This window comes from Manis javanica, chromosome 9, assembly GCF_040802235.1.
Source record: "Manis javanica isolate MJ-LG chromosome 9, MJ_LKY, whole genome shotgun sequence".
Classification (NCBI taxonomy): domain Eukaryota; kingdom Metazoa; phylum Chordata; class Mammalia; order Pholidota; family Manidae; genus Manis; species Manis javanica.
Genome location: NC_133164.1, coordinates 14,258,811 through 14,275,465, shown reverse-complemented (window position 1 = coordinate 14,275,465; position 16,655 = coordinate 14,258,811). Strand labels below are relative to the sequence as shown.

The window sequence follows — 16,655 nt, the reverse complement described above, 5'->3', positions numbered from 1 at the left end:
CCTCCTTACTGCCTGTTCCTCCTTCTGCCCCTTTTATAACAGCTTTTGATGGTTATGTAGGAAACTTTAGATAACTTCAGTCCTTTCCTTCAAAGTTCCTGAAATAACTTCAGAGAGCTGAACAGGCATGAATATAAATTTAATTCCTAGATACGACCAGAAACTGTAGTTTTCTTTTCCTCTTGAGAGGCTACCCTCTCGTAAGGCAAAAATTCCTCAGAGTGGTGACAGAAAAACTATAAAGGTTTAAAGCCAGAAGAGCCTCCTCATTATTGATAAGGAAAGATAGATGCTTACCTGACAGGCAAGTTTTTAAAAGACTTGCAGTAGGAAGTGCTGTTGCCGCGGCAGGCCAGGCAGGCTTTGAAAATGTTTTAATCCAGAACAAAGTTTAATGTTCTCAAAACAAAATGATGAGGGGGAATCAAGTAATAGGGAATCAGGGATAAACACAAGGACAGACAATTCCCTGTGAGACTGACTATCAGCGTGAGCTCTGTGTCTGCATTCACCCTGACACCAGAAGTGGGGGGAATTACAGGTCTAGACAAGGTTTCAGAGCTGCACCGAGAAGAACCTGGCATGGAGTCAAGCCCCCCTGGAGCACACTGATGTCTGTGAGAGACCCCTGACAGAACATTAGCTGAGGACAAAGAGGAACCTTCTAGATTAATAAAGCTCCTAACAGACAACCCCCCTTTCCAAGTTGTACCCAGGCCCTGATTTTGAGCATCCATCAGAGCAGGGCGCCTTTTTCCCAAGCATCCCACATAACTGTGATTCAAAGGGCTAAGCCAGGAGGAACTTTCCGTTGCTGGCTCAGCCTCTGCTTTTCCTTGACGATACCACTCTGGAAAAACCTGGGCATCCCAGCAGCGCATGGGCCCCATAAACGATGGCCTGAAAGTCTAAAGATTCATACGTGTGCGTTCAGTGAGATTTATGCTTCCAACACGTTCCCACTCTGCACAAAGAAGCTGCATGTGCTTTAGCACGTGTTCAGCTAATTCCTCTAATCCTAGGTCAGAGAGTGCTTCCCTGGCCAGATTTAGAAATGTTTTCCGGAATCAAAAGGAATTTGCCTCCACTTCACCAACTCTTGTCTTGGAGGGTTAACAGCTTCATAGAGAAGAGTTTAGACTTTGAACCAAAGCTACCAGCGGGAAAATTTTCAGATGTCTTCAGCCAAGAAATTGCTCCCTCCTCATGTTGGGCAGCAGTTTTAAATGCTAAGAATCCCATGACTTTCATAAACCTACTCCTTCCTTGAGGTTGTACTTTAGTCAAGTGGCTTGCCTGATATTGCTTTCCGCCCATTCCCCCCTATCCCAAGCCGGTGCTAACACGCCTTAGACTAAGGAAAAAACCCACCTAGTAATGTGTCTCGAACAGAATAATAGTGGAGCCACACAAAGAAATCATAGATGCTGCAGTTGGCGATCTGCGGCTGCGTCCCATTGGGCCCGAGCAGGCCCAGCCAGTGCTGCGTGGTGATCACATAATCGGGGTGCACGGTGGCCTTCGCCAGGTCTAAGGCGCCCAAGAACTGCTCCGTCTCCTGACTGGTCAAGGAGTGGATATCCCGCCGAACAACCAGTGCTTTCTTCCGATTGCAGTCAGGGCCGGTCCATCCAAACTTGCAGACTCCACAGTTGTAGCCGGCAAAGTTTCCTAGGTGATTTTTTTAAAAGGGGAATGATGGAAAAGGACGTCAGTTTACGTAGCTTGGAAGAAATGTCAATGTCTGAACTGTGAGACGGAAGGGAGGCAGTGCTTACGAGAAGGCAAAGAAAGCCAGTTCCTTCTCTTACTCCCCTTTGGAAATGCTTGTTTCTCCAAGTGACCTGAGCGCTCGAGAGCACCTTCAAAACATTCCCAGCAAAGAGACGGGATATGAAATGTACTACACACTATTATGGGCTGACTGCCCCTCCGAAATTCGTATGTTGAAGTCTTCACCCCCGGCTCTTCTAGATAGGCCTGTATTTGGAGATGACATTCCTGAAGAGGTTATTAAGCTAAAATGAGGTTGTAAAAGTGGCTGCTACTCCAATATGACTTGTGTCCTTATCTGAAGAGGAAATGAACACTAGATAGGTCCAGAGGGAAGGCCACATGAAGACACAGGGTGACGATGACCACCTGCAAACTAGGACGAGACCTCCGAAGCAACCACCCCTGGACTTCAGGCCTCCAGAACCATATCACCCACCCTGCGGTACTTGGTCATGAAGCCCTGGCGAACAGATACATGTGCTGTCTTCCTTGCCGACGTTCCTCTCAGGGGTCAGGCAAGGTGTCCCGATTTATGTCTTCTCCATGCCCTTTCCCTGCCCCCACTTGGGTGTCCTTGCTGCTGAGGGCTGCTCTCCTGTGACACACTCAAAAGGGCTGACACAAAGTAGTCCTTTGATTTAGAGAAGGAAGAGAATACACCCCAAGCTAAAGGTGGAACCCAAATAAATAAGCTGGTTTCCAGGAATTTAGGGGAACTCTAACATTAAAAAGCTAGTTTATTTCACAACAGTTAAGACAAAATCAATGGAGGCTGGCAGGTCATAAAGGTGAATTAGCCGCTCTGGTGTCTGGAAGTGCAAATTGCTGCCGGCTACCCTGTCTTGTTGCACAAATGTTCTGTTTTGTCAACCAGGGAATGAGGTCCGGTCCTATCAAGGTCTAAGAATCTTTCTGGTTAGCATCAAAGTTTAAATTATTTTAGCTTTCCCTTGGACTTATCCCTTCTTAGGCTTGATTTTTCCTTTGGTATGATCAGCTCCTCATCCCTTAGGTGGCAATCAGTTAAAAAGTAAACACTTAAATCTTATTGGAGTGAAATGCTAAAACCAAAGGACACAAAAATGCTTATGTCTAGGGGATTGGACGGGCTGTGTGAAGCCTTTGAAATGGGTGCCCGACTTCGTGCTGCCTTCAGCTCCTCTCCCCCATCCTCCCCGACCTGCTCTTCCCCCTGTCTACAGCACTTCTCCCTCGCGGTCACCATCAATCCCTCTTTGCCTGGGTTAGCCACTCCTCTGAGTTTCACAAGGGGTCCTCTGTAAGGTCGTCCTTGATTCCCCATCAGGGTGAGAGACCCCCACACTGTGTTCCCCAGCGCCTCATATTCCTCTCATTGAATTCATCCCACAGACCATGGTCTTCTACTTGCCCAAGCTCCAGGCACCTGGAAGGCAGTTCTGCTGCCCGGGTCCGGGCTTGGCTTTGTACAAAATGAGCACTTATCAAATGAATGAGAGAAGTGGAGAGCCAAATAACCACAAGGTACATTTTAATTATCTTTCAACTTCCTGGGTCAGTTATACTTCCATGAAACTGAAAGTTTAAAAATTTTAATTCAAAAAAATAAAAAACAACATCAGGCACGCAGTAAATAATCCAATAAACATCCTTTCTCCCCTATCCTCATAGATAAGAAAGAAGAACACTCCCTATAAATAGCTTCCAATAAACTGTAAGCACCAAAGCAGTGGTAAGTGAAAAATGCTCTGACCGCACTAGAGAAAAGGTTACCTGGATCTCCAAAGGAAAAGAAAATTTCACAGTGGCATGAAAATAAAATGATTAGCTATGTAAAGACAAAGCACAGGCTTCATTTTCCATTAAACCAATGGGTTTTTTGATGATTAAAGAAAATGTCCTTAAAAAGCCATTATTAGGAAGAATTTATTAAAAGCAATGAATTATTTGAGTTCTATCCTCCTTATAACATGCAGAATATCCTGCCTACCCTTACCTAGTTATTTGCTCCTCTATTGTAGCACCATATGAGAACATAAGTAAAAAAACATTTAAAAGGAAAAGTTTTACCAGTTCCAAGATGGAATATCATGTTTTTTAATAGTTTGAGTTGAATGAAAAATGTATGTTGATTACTGGAGTGAAGCTGTTAAATACAGATCATTCAATACTATTTACTGAGCAGCTACTATAGTGTCAGATGCTACACAAGGTGCCCCAGGCTTATTTTCTCTCCAGGTTTATTTTACCTGCTAAGATTGTGAAATGCCTATTTTTAAAACTCCTTAATTGAAACAAATCTACTCTGGCAGCCTTGATAGGAATAGAGTATTTTTGAGGAGTGATGGAACAAAATGCCTCCAAAGAACACTAACTACCCAAACTTTCAGTGGTTTACCTATGACCAGATGACTGGAAGTGAATGTATAGTCACAGCTCTACAGAGTAAGAGTCATTCCATGCTTAAAAGTGTTCAGGAATAGCACACCTAAATTTTTTAATAATAGATGCAACACATTTCTACATTTAAAGGCATAAAACTTGTCTTTGAATTTTGGAGTCTTAATGTTGAAAACCAAGTAATTCATAGCTTGTAACATGACTTTACAGATTTCTGCACTTTCTTTGCCATGATTCTTTTTGGTTGCTAGAAACAAAATTATCTACAACTAATTATCTCCTTCATTCATGTATTCAACAAAGGATTTATTAACTCCTACACCCAAAAAAGCAGTCAAAACCAAGCACGCCTCTCTCTCTGCGCTCCCGCAGATTTTTGCACATTCAGACAAGCTGCCACGCTTGGTAACTTTGGACTTAGCCTCTCAGAGCCTGTCATGGGGTAAGAGTTCTCTCCTTCAAAGGGTTCTCATGGAAAACAAGCAGGTGGATAGATTAGAGCACTTTGAATCATGTCGGGTATATAGTAAATTCTATATTAAGTGTTATTACTAGCCACCACCTAACAAGCAGTATTGTAAATATTTGTTTCCAGGTCTGTCTTACTCATCCACTAGGCTGTGGACACCTTAAAAATCCTGTGGGTTTTTCCCCTTTTTTTGTACCTGCAGGGCCTAACATAATTGGTGCTAAATAAGCATCATTTAGATGAATGATGAAGACATCAATGAATAATTGAATTAAGGGCATTAGACACTAGAGAATACACATAGAAATCAGGCACAGTGCCTTCATCTTGTGGAGATGAACAGCATCTGCACAGTGAAGCATCAACACAAGTCTAACTGTGGAAAAGTGAAAACAAGAATAAACCAAATGCCATGGGAAACAGAAGACAAATGATTAACCCCAACTCAGAAGACTAGAGAGGCTTCACAGTTACGATGAACAAAGACTTCTCCTTTCACAAAACCACACTTGTCCCAAAAGGGAAATGTAGGAGTGCTAATAAGAAAGCATTTGTCTAAGGGTGTCAGGGGTAGAGGCAAAATGGGTGAAGGAGATTAAGTACAAACTTCCAGTTATAATAAATAAGTCATGGGGATGTAATGTACAGCATGGGGAAGATAGCCAATAACATTGTATTAACTTTCATTTCACAACATATACAACTATCAAATCACTATGTTGTACACCTCAAACTAATGTAATACTGTGTGTCAATTATATCTCAAAACAATTTTTAAAAAGAAACAAAGAAACCCATTGGCTGGATTTGAGCTCGTCTATGACCCTGAAATGTATTCAGTAAAACAAAGAAAAATCCTTTTCAGGCATGTCCCCTAGAAAACATGCTGAAACTCTGAAGTCAGGTGCCCTTTGTCTTCTGCAGTTCTGAACCTGGTCTAAGGAATTTGTTATAACACAGAAGACAACTGAAAAGTGTGATAACGTGAAAGCCTAGAGTACACAGCAGTTATTTCTTTAATTTAGGTTTCCTAGTCCTTCCTTACATCAACTTAATGTGAGTTACTTTTGTTTCCCTTAATCCACCAATAGCAGAAACAAAAAATATCAGGGGGTCTTTTAGAAGAGGTTGCATTACCTTACTGGGTAATAGAGGTAAGAGAAAAAGGGTGCTCTGATACCAATCTGTCTCCCACTTAGTACGTCCTTGAGCAAAAATTAAAAGACAAATTCTTATGCCTACTTAGGACTGGGATAAATAATGGAAAAAGAGTAAGAAGGACCAAACAATTCACGTCCCTACATGACCTACAGCAGTTCAACCTCAGAAGGCTATTAGAATAAATAAGCTTAAAGAGTACCGATTAGCGAGTTTACAAGGAGCTGTAAATACCCTGTTTCTTTTAATTAAAGATTCTATTATTTTAATAACAATACTTTATACTCACACAGGGCCTTTCATCTACAGAGCTCAAAAGGGTTTTACAAGTGTGGGTTTATCATCATTATCCCCATTTCAGAGACTGGAAAATGGAGGCCCTTAGTCATTTGTACAGACAAGAAGTTCTCAGACAACTGTTCAAACACTATTTAGCATGCACATTTCAAAAGCCCAAAGACAGCTGGAACAGTATATTCTCAGAAATGCTAACTAGCAAGTAAGACTTGTAAGATGAACGGCTAATGCCCATCTCCTGAAATTCAGCTCTTCCTGACAATTAAGTCCAGTAATTTTTTTGTTTCAATTGATCCCTACAGGAAATAGACCAGTTCTCTCTAGAAAATTTGAGTGCAAAGTTTAGGGCTTTTTCCCCTTCAGAGTTTTTATTTATCTCTATTTATTAAGCTAATGTCTTCTACCAGCTTCAAGATCGTGGATACTATGATATGTTTTTATTTTAATTTTGTGTTATTGTGATAGAGCATTTAACATGAGATCTATGCCCTTAAAACATTTTTTTGTTTAATTTTCTTTTCTCTTTTTTTGTTAAGCCCTATTTTATTACTGGCTCTAGAAACAATGTTCTACAGTAGATCACTGAGCTTATTCATCTTGCTTAACTGAAACTTCATGTCCCTTGGTTCATAACTCCCCATTTTGCTCTTCCTGCACCCAGCCCCTGGTAACCACCATTCCACTCTTTGATTCTATGAGTTTGAGTATTTTTAGATACCTCACATCAGTGGCATCATTCAGTGTTTGTCTTTCTGAAATTAATTTATTTTCTTAGCATAATGTCCTCCAGCTTCATCCATGTTGTCACATATTGCAGGATTTCCTTCTTTTTAAAAGCCAAAGAGTGTTTCATTTAATGTAGATACTGCTTGGCTAGGATGTGGAAAAATTGGAACCCTTGCGCACTGTTGGTGAGAATGCAAAATGGTGTGACCGCTATGGAAAAAATAGTACAGTTTCCTCAAAAAATAAAAATAGAACTACCATATGATCCAGCAATCCCATTTCTGGGTATTTATCCAAAAGCACTGAAATCACCATCTTGTAGAAATACATGCACTCCTATGTCATTGCAGCACTATTCCCAACAGCCAAGAGGTGGAAGCAACGTAAGTGTTCATCGACAGATGAATGATGTCTTTATTTTTCCATTGAATTAACAAAGTTTAGGGTCATCAATAATCTGGTTGCAGGAAGCTAATCTACATGTCTCCCTTAATAAATTGTGGGTGATCTACGAACATCCCGGGGGCCTATATGCAAAAGAATAATGATGTCAGAGAAGACGGTTTGGGGGGGAGGTTCAAGATTAGGTTTAAATTCTGAGGACTGCTTCCCAGTCCATGAAAATGCTACCCTTGGAAGGCAAGCAACTCACTCTTTGGAGGAGAAAAAACTGAAGGACATGTGTCTTGCTTTGGGACACATGACACATCACAGAATGGTGTTTATTGTGTGTGTTAATTACCTTTCCAGCTCAGCCACTAAAGACTTAGACTGCTGCCCTGAGACTCAAAGGAAAAAACCATCTAGCCAACAGAGGTGGAGCCATCCAAAGCTGTTAATGGGAAGAGCTGTGGCCCTGAATGAGTCGAGGCAGAGAAATCACGGAGGAGGGGAAACAAGCCACAGCCTGGTGGTGGGTCTTGGGGCACTCATGGTCTTGACAGTGGCTGGACATGAAAGCCATGCACCCTGAGGAAGCCTGGCTTGCAGGACAGGCCTTGTTTCTGCCATACTGCCTTGTAGGTAGGTTTATCCTCCCCAGAGCAAGGGAGCCCTTTTTATGCTTTGAAAGTTGGTCGCTGTGACCCTAACTTCCTGTCGCTTCTGGAGGAAAATGTGTCAGCATTCCTTTGGGAAAGGGAGATTGCCATTATGCCTGCTATTCTGCCACTCTCTGTTCTTTCCATCCCCACCTTAAAAAGAAAAGACAGACAGAAAGTAAAACTTGTGCCACGTCAAAAAAAAAAAGTAGACGATGATAAGAAGGGTTAACAGTTACATCTGATTTCCTAATATGTTCTGCCCCAGAATTCTATGAAATGGAGAGTCCCAACTTTTGTAAGCTCGGACAGTTTACCACTGATTGATCTGGGAGTAATGTTCTTGAGTCACAGACAAAAGAAGTGACTGTATAGTGTGGCTTCCAATCACAAGGGTAATATGAAACCTGGTATTTCTCAGACTGAAAAGCCATGAGAATCTACGAGATAATGTCTATGGAAGCAAATGCTCAATTAGCTTAGAAAAAGCCAGATAGTATATATTTAATATGCTATTTAAAACTTTTGTCACAATGAATACCCAAGGCAAAATGAACAGTTCCTTTGAATCATCACAGAATTAATAATATGACCACAGAATGTCATGAAGCCAAAATTGTCTAAAGGTTAAAAAAATCTCCTCTCCTTCCTACAACAACATCACAGCCTTTATACCTTCCCTTAGTTTACCTTTTTACACCCTTATGTAGCTCAATGATCTGTATTTTCCTATGTCCCAGCATCCTATGAGAACATAAGTAGAAAAACAAATTTAAAAAGGAAGCATTCTTAGGCAGCTGGCCCCTGCAGAGCAGAGTCCGAGGATTTTACCAGAGTTGCCACTTATGCTTTTTGTGTTTCTCATGTCCTGCCAGCCGTTGCGTGTTTATCACTGCTGTGCACGGCTGCTGAACCCCGAGGGTAGCGCTACTCCAGAGAACTGGAGGAGACTCAGACAAGACGGGGGAATAAGCAATGCCCACGGAGATTTCAAAGAAACAGGTATTAAGAGAGATCAAGGTCTAAAAGAGGGACACTGAGCAAATTCTGAAATGCCCACATCCAGGCCAGAGAGAGAGAAAAAAGTCATTGTCTCATAACTCTTCCTTCCCCAGCTCTCTGAAGAAGCTTGTTCTGCCGAGAACTTTCCAACTTTGGCCGAGTTACAGCTCAGGCCAAGCCGTGCCCTGCCCCAAAACCTGTTCAAATGATTAGAAATGCTGAGACAAGGCCTGGAACACGCCTGCCATGGACACCTGTCCTCTCGTTGCCAAGCCTCGCCCTCCCACCTTTCCAACAAGTGCAAACGCATGTCGGACAAGGAGGACACTGACTGCCTGCATCGTGAACAGACTTGCTCTGAGTTTCAAAGCTGAATCTGGAGCCCTTCAGCTTCTCCTACCAGCACACAAGCCAATAGTGTGCTGGCAGGAGTTCATATAACCAGGCTTGGCCCGTGTAACATTTGTTTAGTTTCCATAACAAGATGTACCAGAGGGTGTGAAGAATATAACCGAGACACCAGCCTGACCCTATTTGCCACCTACAAAAACACAAACTGGATGTACCTGTCAAAGCCCAGTCTAACGAGCTCTTCCTTAGAAGGGGCTCCTCTCCCAGAGGGTTCTGCCCACCCAACTGGAGCCTGCCCAGTGCTGCTCCCCCTCACCTGTGCACCTGCAGGTCCGGTCAAAGAATTTCCTTGGCCACCGTTCTCGGTCATCCAGGTTTCGCAAGACGTAGGGACCACTCCAGGGCCTGGTGTCAGTGGGCACCTCAGCACACTGGCCCCGGCCCTCCTGAGAGCCACAGACATTGGCCGGCTCCGCTCCCAGCGGCGGGCAGCACTCCTTGGACAGCAGGCTGTTCACGGTCATGCAGACCCTGGGGAACTGCGCCCAGGCTCCAGGCAGGATTCCACAGGCCAGGCAACTGAGCACCAGCCCCCACCGAAGGGAGCTCATGGCTTTATGATTAGGAGAACTCTCTCTGGCTCTCCACTCCTTGTGTTTAGACTGCCTTCCTCCTTGTCTTTCACTCTGGAGTTTTTGAGCATTCACTTGGTTTTCAATTTGGGGTCTGGAATATTTTTCCTTTTGATATATTTTTGTTTTGCATTCTATTCCTCTCCTTATTAAAAAATACCCACAAGAATCACAGCTCCCATGTGTGTGCGCATGGGTATGTGCACATGCACAGACTATTTTATGTGATGCACACAAAACAAGTTTAATTCCATTAGAAGCACCTCCAACAGCCAGATTTAATGAGGATAATGCTTCTCATCATCTTCCCCCCGTTAAATCAGGCTTTGTCTAATTGAGTTAATTTACGGAGCGCTCCAGTCATACTACTTATTATACTGGCATTTCTAAACCCCCTCCCTCCTCTTTAGCCCATGACTTTAATTGCCTTGAACTCAGTTCAAAAGCCAAACACCGTGCTGCCTTTATTCTGTTTGGTTTGCCAAATCACGGGGCCTTGTGGGGTGGGTTTGTGTAAAGGCTGGGAGAAGCCGTCATTAGTGGGTTTAGCATTAGAAAAACCCTCACTGTTAGCACATGACCCAAAGTGCACAATGAAGTACATACAGTTTCTGGCTTTGTTTCAAGAGGGCAAAACCATCTTCATTATCTAGGCTCATGTGCTCCAGCCAAGCTTGTGGCCTCAGACTTCCCCGGGAGTCAATAGAGGCAGTGAGCTCCTCAAAGGGCCTTTACAGACAAGCACGCATTGCTAACTGCAATTCACTCCTGACTGCTCCCTGACACGCTAGGAGGACCACGACAAGAGGTCACACAACTTCAGAAATAAAGAAACATTTATTTAGGGCTTACGTACAAGGGATTGCGTTGTTCCACAATTAGGGACCCTCTTCCCTTCAAATAATCAAGTTCTATTCTCCCATTCAACACATCTAGGCAGCAGGGTTTTTTTTAATTACACAAAGTACATGCCCTCAGAAATTCAAAATGATCATTATCCGATTGTAGGGAAGGCAGTGGGACAATGTGGAGCAAGGACTTGCAATTGACAGCTTTTGACTAATGTTAAAGTTAAGCATTATCAAGCTTCAGTCTAGAAGGCAATGCCTCCCCTAGTGCTTCTGGGGGTAGCCAGGGGATAATCCAGATCAGTAGTGGTGGCCCTCGTCAGAGCAGCCACCTGTCCCCTCATGGTGCAAACAGGACTGTCTTAGGGCCGGAAGAGCCTGCACAACAGCTGATGGAGAACTGTTTCAGACAGTTTCTAAGACTACTTCATATTTCAGCATAAAGATACGGAATGTTATGTCCAAAGAAAATTCCAAAGGTTAGAAAAAATGTTCTTTAGATGTTCCTGTCCATGTACCTCTGCATTATTCCCATGCTACGAAGTTGTTGTGACTAGTTAGATGGCAGTTCTCAGCTGTGACTATACAGCAATGCCAGCCAGAACCCTGTGCCTGTGAAGCAGAATCTCTGAGGGTGTGGCTGAACTAGAGCATTTGCTGTGAGCTCTCTAGGCCATTTTAATGTGTAGCCACAGTTGAAAACCACTTGGGTCCCTTCTTGTCTTGCAGAGGGCGGTCTGCGTGCTTCCGCTCCGCCTGGTCTTTCTTCTGTGCACACACTGCAGCGCCTCCTTGTGGGGCCAGATTTCCTCTTCTCATGAGGTCCCCAGTCAGACTGGGTTAGGGCTCACCTTAAATGGCCTCCTTTTACCTTAAACACCTCTTTAAAGGCCCTATTTCCATTGACAGTCACATTTGGAGGCACTAGAGGTTAGGGTTTCAACATACTAATTTTGAGGGAATATAATTCAGCCTGTAACAAGGTCTAAATGCAAGAGTTTGCTTGCACCTCTATTAAGTGCTGTTACAGTAAATTGGTGTGCCAAGCAATGTAGATTTCTTCCATTCCCACCTTTGTCTTAACCACACATTGGTGGGCTTGTCGTCATTGTCTTCAGAGCCCACTCCCCCATGAAAATGACAAAAAGAGCAGAGGTCTAAGGCAGGACCCCGGGGCATGCCACTCAGAGGCTCCCAACTCCTGGGCTACAGCGTACACTTCGGGGGGTCCTCGAACATCCTCACATTGTATGGAGAACAGAGCCACGGGTCTTTTTCGATGAAGAAGATTCATAGATTTGGTTAGCTTCTCAAATGGACCCATGACTCTGACCTTGAGACTTCAGCACAGGAAACCCTTAGAGTTCACTGAGCTACTCCGGACACCACTGGTGCTTCCGAAGGAAGCCATGCCCTTAGCCAACTGTCTGCTTGTCTGCACTGGAGGAATTGACACCATTTGCTGCTCTCCTCCTAGAATGGTGGAGGCCCAGAGTTGTTGTGTGCTCACTTAGGCTTGGATGAAGAGGCTTAAATGGATGGTTAGGGGAAAAGGCTTCAAAAGGCTGCAATTACATAAATATAGTCTAGCACATCATAAGCACTTTATAAATATTTGTTGAATAAATAAAACTTCATCTGTGGTGTCCTCCCCAAATCCATAATCATCCTCCATAAAGGCAGAGCAGTGTTTATCTATCCCAAGGAAACATCAAGTCTGAGTTTCCACACCTTGAAAGAGAGCAGGGGAAACAAATTGCCCCAAGGAATAATAATAGTAATGCTGGATAGGTGAGAAAGGGTTGGAAGAGTTACTGAGATTTGACCTGAAGCAGAATTGCAAGGGAGCGACCGAATGCTTTTCAAAAAGTTGAAGAGATTTACTTGGATTTGACAGAATGTGGCTGTAGGCTATGTATATGTTATGATTACCTCAAGGTCATTGGATTTTTGTGTCCTTTTTAGTTTCTATTATTACTTGATTCTGGCATGTTCGGAGTAGGAAGGCAGCCTAATGTAGTCACTCTCTGCTCTGCTCCAGGCGCGAGGCTAGGATCGGGCCGGAATAGAATTAAGAAGCCTCATCTGATGGAGGAAACTGGCTGATGTTGAGAATTTTTGGTCTGTCCTAGGCTTACATTAACTGAATTACCTTTTGGTGTTAATACATCTGCTTACATATGTTATGGGAAAACATCCTATGAAACTTCTAAGGCATTTTTTTTATATCATGTAACACACTTCACAGTGTCATTTTCATGAGGATCCAGAAGAGAGACTTCTCTCAGGGCTCAGTGTCCAGAAAAGCTGTGCTTCCTCATAGCAACTGGCTTGTCCTGAAGTTTAAAACCCTGTGCACCTTAGGATAGTGTTTCTTTCTTTGCCTTGGCTAGAATGGAGCTTAGAGCCAAATTTGCAACCCCCCATGTCAAGCAACCAATTCACACAGTATCTACTTTGATTACTTCCTTCCCTTATGTTCCTGGACTCTGAAATTCTTATTTTATCCTTTTTCAAATTTATGTACTTCTCCAGCCTTTCTAAAATCTCTTGAGAAAGGAAGCAGAGACATACATACGAGCACACGTATATTTCTGTGCAAGTCCAAAGGTAATAAACACCCAGCCAAGTTGTTGTTTGTAAGCAAGCAGGGCTTAGGTAGAATTCCTGAGAAGTTGGTGTAAGTAATCAGAGAGCAAAGGACAAAAGCCAAGATATCAAATCACGAGTGTGGCTGTAATTAAATATTGCCTGATTTACCAAAAGAAAAGTCTTTGTCGGAAACCAAACAGCAGAATCCAGGAGGGGATATTTCATGGGTGTGTTGAGACCATTTGTTGCCACTGAAAGCTATAAAATCAAGGTTTATTCTGAAACCAGTAAAAAGAGGCAGCTGTGTATCATAGAGCTAAATAATCTGACAGTAGAAAAAAGTGCCTTCTTAGAAAGCAATTCATTTTACCCTGTCCTTGCACAGTTGAGGCAAGATTCTTAACGAAAAGAGATGTTCTGCATAGTTTTATTTTGTGTGTCAGGCCTCGGGGGAGTCAATTGAATTAGATACTTTAGACAAATTGTGAGTGGATGATGCAGGGTGAGTGGCAAAACTTTGGGGATAGGATGCCAGCCCATGCCTTCCCTACATTCAAAGGAGGAAGAGACTGTGCAAAGCCTGCTAAGCAATTGAATGAGGTGGTAAATGTTTTAGAGTTGTTGCTAAGATTAATACAAAAAAATCATCTGAATCTTTCTTCTGCTTGTCAGCCAGTCACCTGCTCTTTTCTCTATGCCTGTAAATGTGAAAATCCTTCATTTTAAGTCCCTGCTGGACTCCTCTGTCTGACGCTTTTGATCTCCTCTCTGCTGCCACATCATGGGGAAAGAGATCATGTTTTTGCCTGTGTCCAAATTGTTTCCTAAATGCTAGGCATCTGTCCCGATAAGGGTTTTGCTTTCTACATCTAAGAGCTTTTCTTTTCTTGGTGGTGTGAATTGTTCTTCAGAGGCATTAAGAGTTAGGAATGGGCTGTGTGGTTTCTGGTATTTCAACTGAATGTTCATTTTCCCTCCTGCATGCATTTTTTGATAGTCTAGCCTTACAGCTGTATTTACATCAAACACATTTTTTTTAATTTCAGATTTTGCATCAGCCATCTTTATAGTGCATCTCAGTCCTTCATTATGCACACTTGTGCCCTCCAATTCTCACTTGATCATTTTGTCTTCTATCCTTCATTGTGGCAATGGGTATTTCATTTGGATTTTTTTGTGTTTACCCCTATAATTTAATGACTGGCTTGGCTAAGTAATATAGCTACTCCTTCTTCAAAATGCAGATCTTTTGAATGGAGGGAATCACTCCCCTTTCTGCCCACTTCTGATCAAACCCAGCAAATACGACATATACATTTGTAAGAGATTGTACAGACTGATAATGTAAACTTAAGACTGTCTGAGGTCTGGAGGGATCACCAAAATACAATGTCAAGTGAAAAACATAAGGTACATAACTGTGAATTCACATGTGAAGGGGTTGGGTTGGAAGGAGAGAGAGAAAGAAAGAGTGTGCCTATCTGTCTGTGTGAGTAAATGTCTCTTGGAAGGGGGACTAATGGGCAGGGTCCATCAAATTTGAAACCACTCTTATTAATTTCAAAAGGTGACAAAAAATGAATTCTACCATTAAAAATAAGAAAAATAAATAAAATAAATTGCCTTCCCAAAATACTTGACCTGAATCTGATGTTTTACGCCGAGCTCATTTTTTTCTAAGTACTGTCAAAAAGCATCCGACCGTGGAGTCTGTCTGACACTCCACTTGAAAATGACTCTTTATTTAATCTCAACTGCACTAATTCAGTTACTTTTAATAGACCAACTGCACACACACACACATGCGCACACACACACACAACCCAAAAGAATAACTCTAAACTTCCAATTCATTTTATAAGCTATAAAAAAGAGATATGTTCTTACAAATCATGGCAGGCAACTGCCTACTAAATGTAAATTAGGCTGTAATGAATTTTTCCTTTCTAAAAAGTGTTCTAGTGTAAGAAACAACAGAACAAGATAATTTCTTAGAGGTTTTGGTTTAGTTTCCATTATAAGAGAAGCTTATAGTAACATAATATTTTCATCATCACAAAATCGATTGAAGTTAGGAACACCAACTGTTCATTTTTGCCATGGAAATGGGTTCCATCTTTAGCGGGATGATTCAAAAGCCAGAACTCAGGAGAAGGTGCAGATACACTGGAGGGCTGAGCAGTCTTCTTGGTGGCGATATGTTTGTCCTCACTGAAGACCTGAGGGAGTATAAAGCTGTAAGTGAACGAGCAAAGTCATGGGGCATTTGGGAACAGGGAAAGAGGAAGGGTGAAGAGTTAAAGAGTAAAGCACCCTTCTAAGAAACACCTTTCTAAAATACTAATAAACCCCCTTATACATCTTTAATTTCACTGAGGACATTTTCTGAACTCACAGAATTTGTTAGAGTTGCCCAAGTTCACACAGATGGTATATTAATTTGCTACGGCTGTTGTAAGGAACTATGAAAAGATAGACTGAGGCATATTAAAATCTTAAGGGTTTATTTTAGCAATCATGGATTTGAGTTGGATAGGCCCAACCCAGAAATGGTTAGAGGCACTCCACCAACTGGAGCTAAGGGCAAGGTTTTTATACAGAGGATGCAGAAGCCAAAAAAAGAACTCGTCTGATTTGCTACAGTTTATGTGATGGCACTCTTTGAGAAAGCCTAGCTAACTGGGACCGGTTGCTTTTAACCTTGACACTCACTCTGGCTTAGGTTCTGGTGGACTACCAAGGCACTGGAGCCACCTCAGACCAATGGCCTCCCTGTTTGATTTCTTCAACACAAAGCACCACAAACTGAGTCACAATAGAACTTTTTTCTTTCACAGTTCTGGAGGCTGGAAGTCCAAGACCAGGGTGTCAGCAAGGCCCTGCTCCCTGTGCAAGCCACAGGGAAGGATCCGTCCCAGGACTCTCTCCCAGTTTCTGGTACTTCCTTGACTTGGGGCAACATGATTTCAGTCTTCACATGGTGTCCTCCCTGTGTGTGCGTGTGTGTGTGTCCAAATTTCCCATTTTTATATGGACATCGGTGTATTGGTTTAGGGGCCAACTCTATTCTAGTCCAGCATGACCTCATCTCCCATCTAAATAGATCTGCAAGGACCCTATTTCCAAATAGTATTCAATTCTGAGGCACTGGAGTTAAGACTTCAACATGTAAATTTGGTGGAGGGGACACAATTCCACTCATAACACATGGTAAATGGTGAAACTGGTCACTAAAACTCGTAAGCTCGTTCTCTTCTCACAACCAGCCCACCCTCGCTCATCCTCAAGCTTTCGGGTTTAGAAGGAGAGTTGTTGTGGGTCAAGTGGGTGGGGAGAGACGCTGAAGAGAAGTCGGGGAGACATCACCATAAGACTTAGCTGCTCT

General features: G+C 42.7%; 1 protein-coding gene across 2 annotated transcripts in view; it reads right to left on the bottom strand.

Annotated features, from left to right (window-relative positions):
* The window catches only part of DCT (dopachrome tautomerase), a 29,314-nt gene extending 19,190 nt beyond the window's left edge, over positions 1 to 10,124 (bottom strand). Inside the window, exons 1-2 of one of the 2 annotated variants that reach the window (XM_017673193.3) lie at positions 9,515 to 10,124; positions 1,372 to 1,671 (exon numbers count right to left, since the gene is read on the bottom strand). In XM_017673193.3, coding sequence (XP_017528682.3) covers positions 1,372 to 1,671; positions 9,515 to 9,809 — 595 coding nt within the window. In that variant the 5' untranslated portion in view covers positions 9,810 to 10,124. The remainder of the gene's footprint in view (positions 1 to 1,371; positions 1,672 to 9,514) is intronic. The other variant, XM_073212455.1, reaches the window with a different exon arrangement.
* Between the last annotated feature and the right edge of the window lie 6,531 nt (positions 10,125 to 16,655).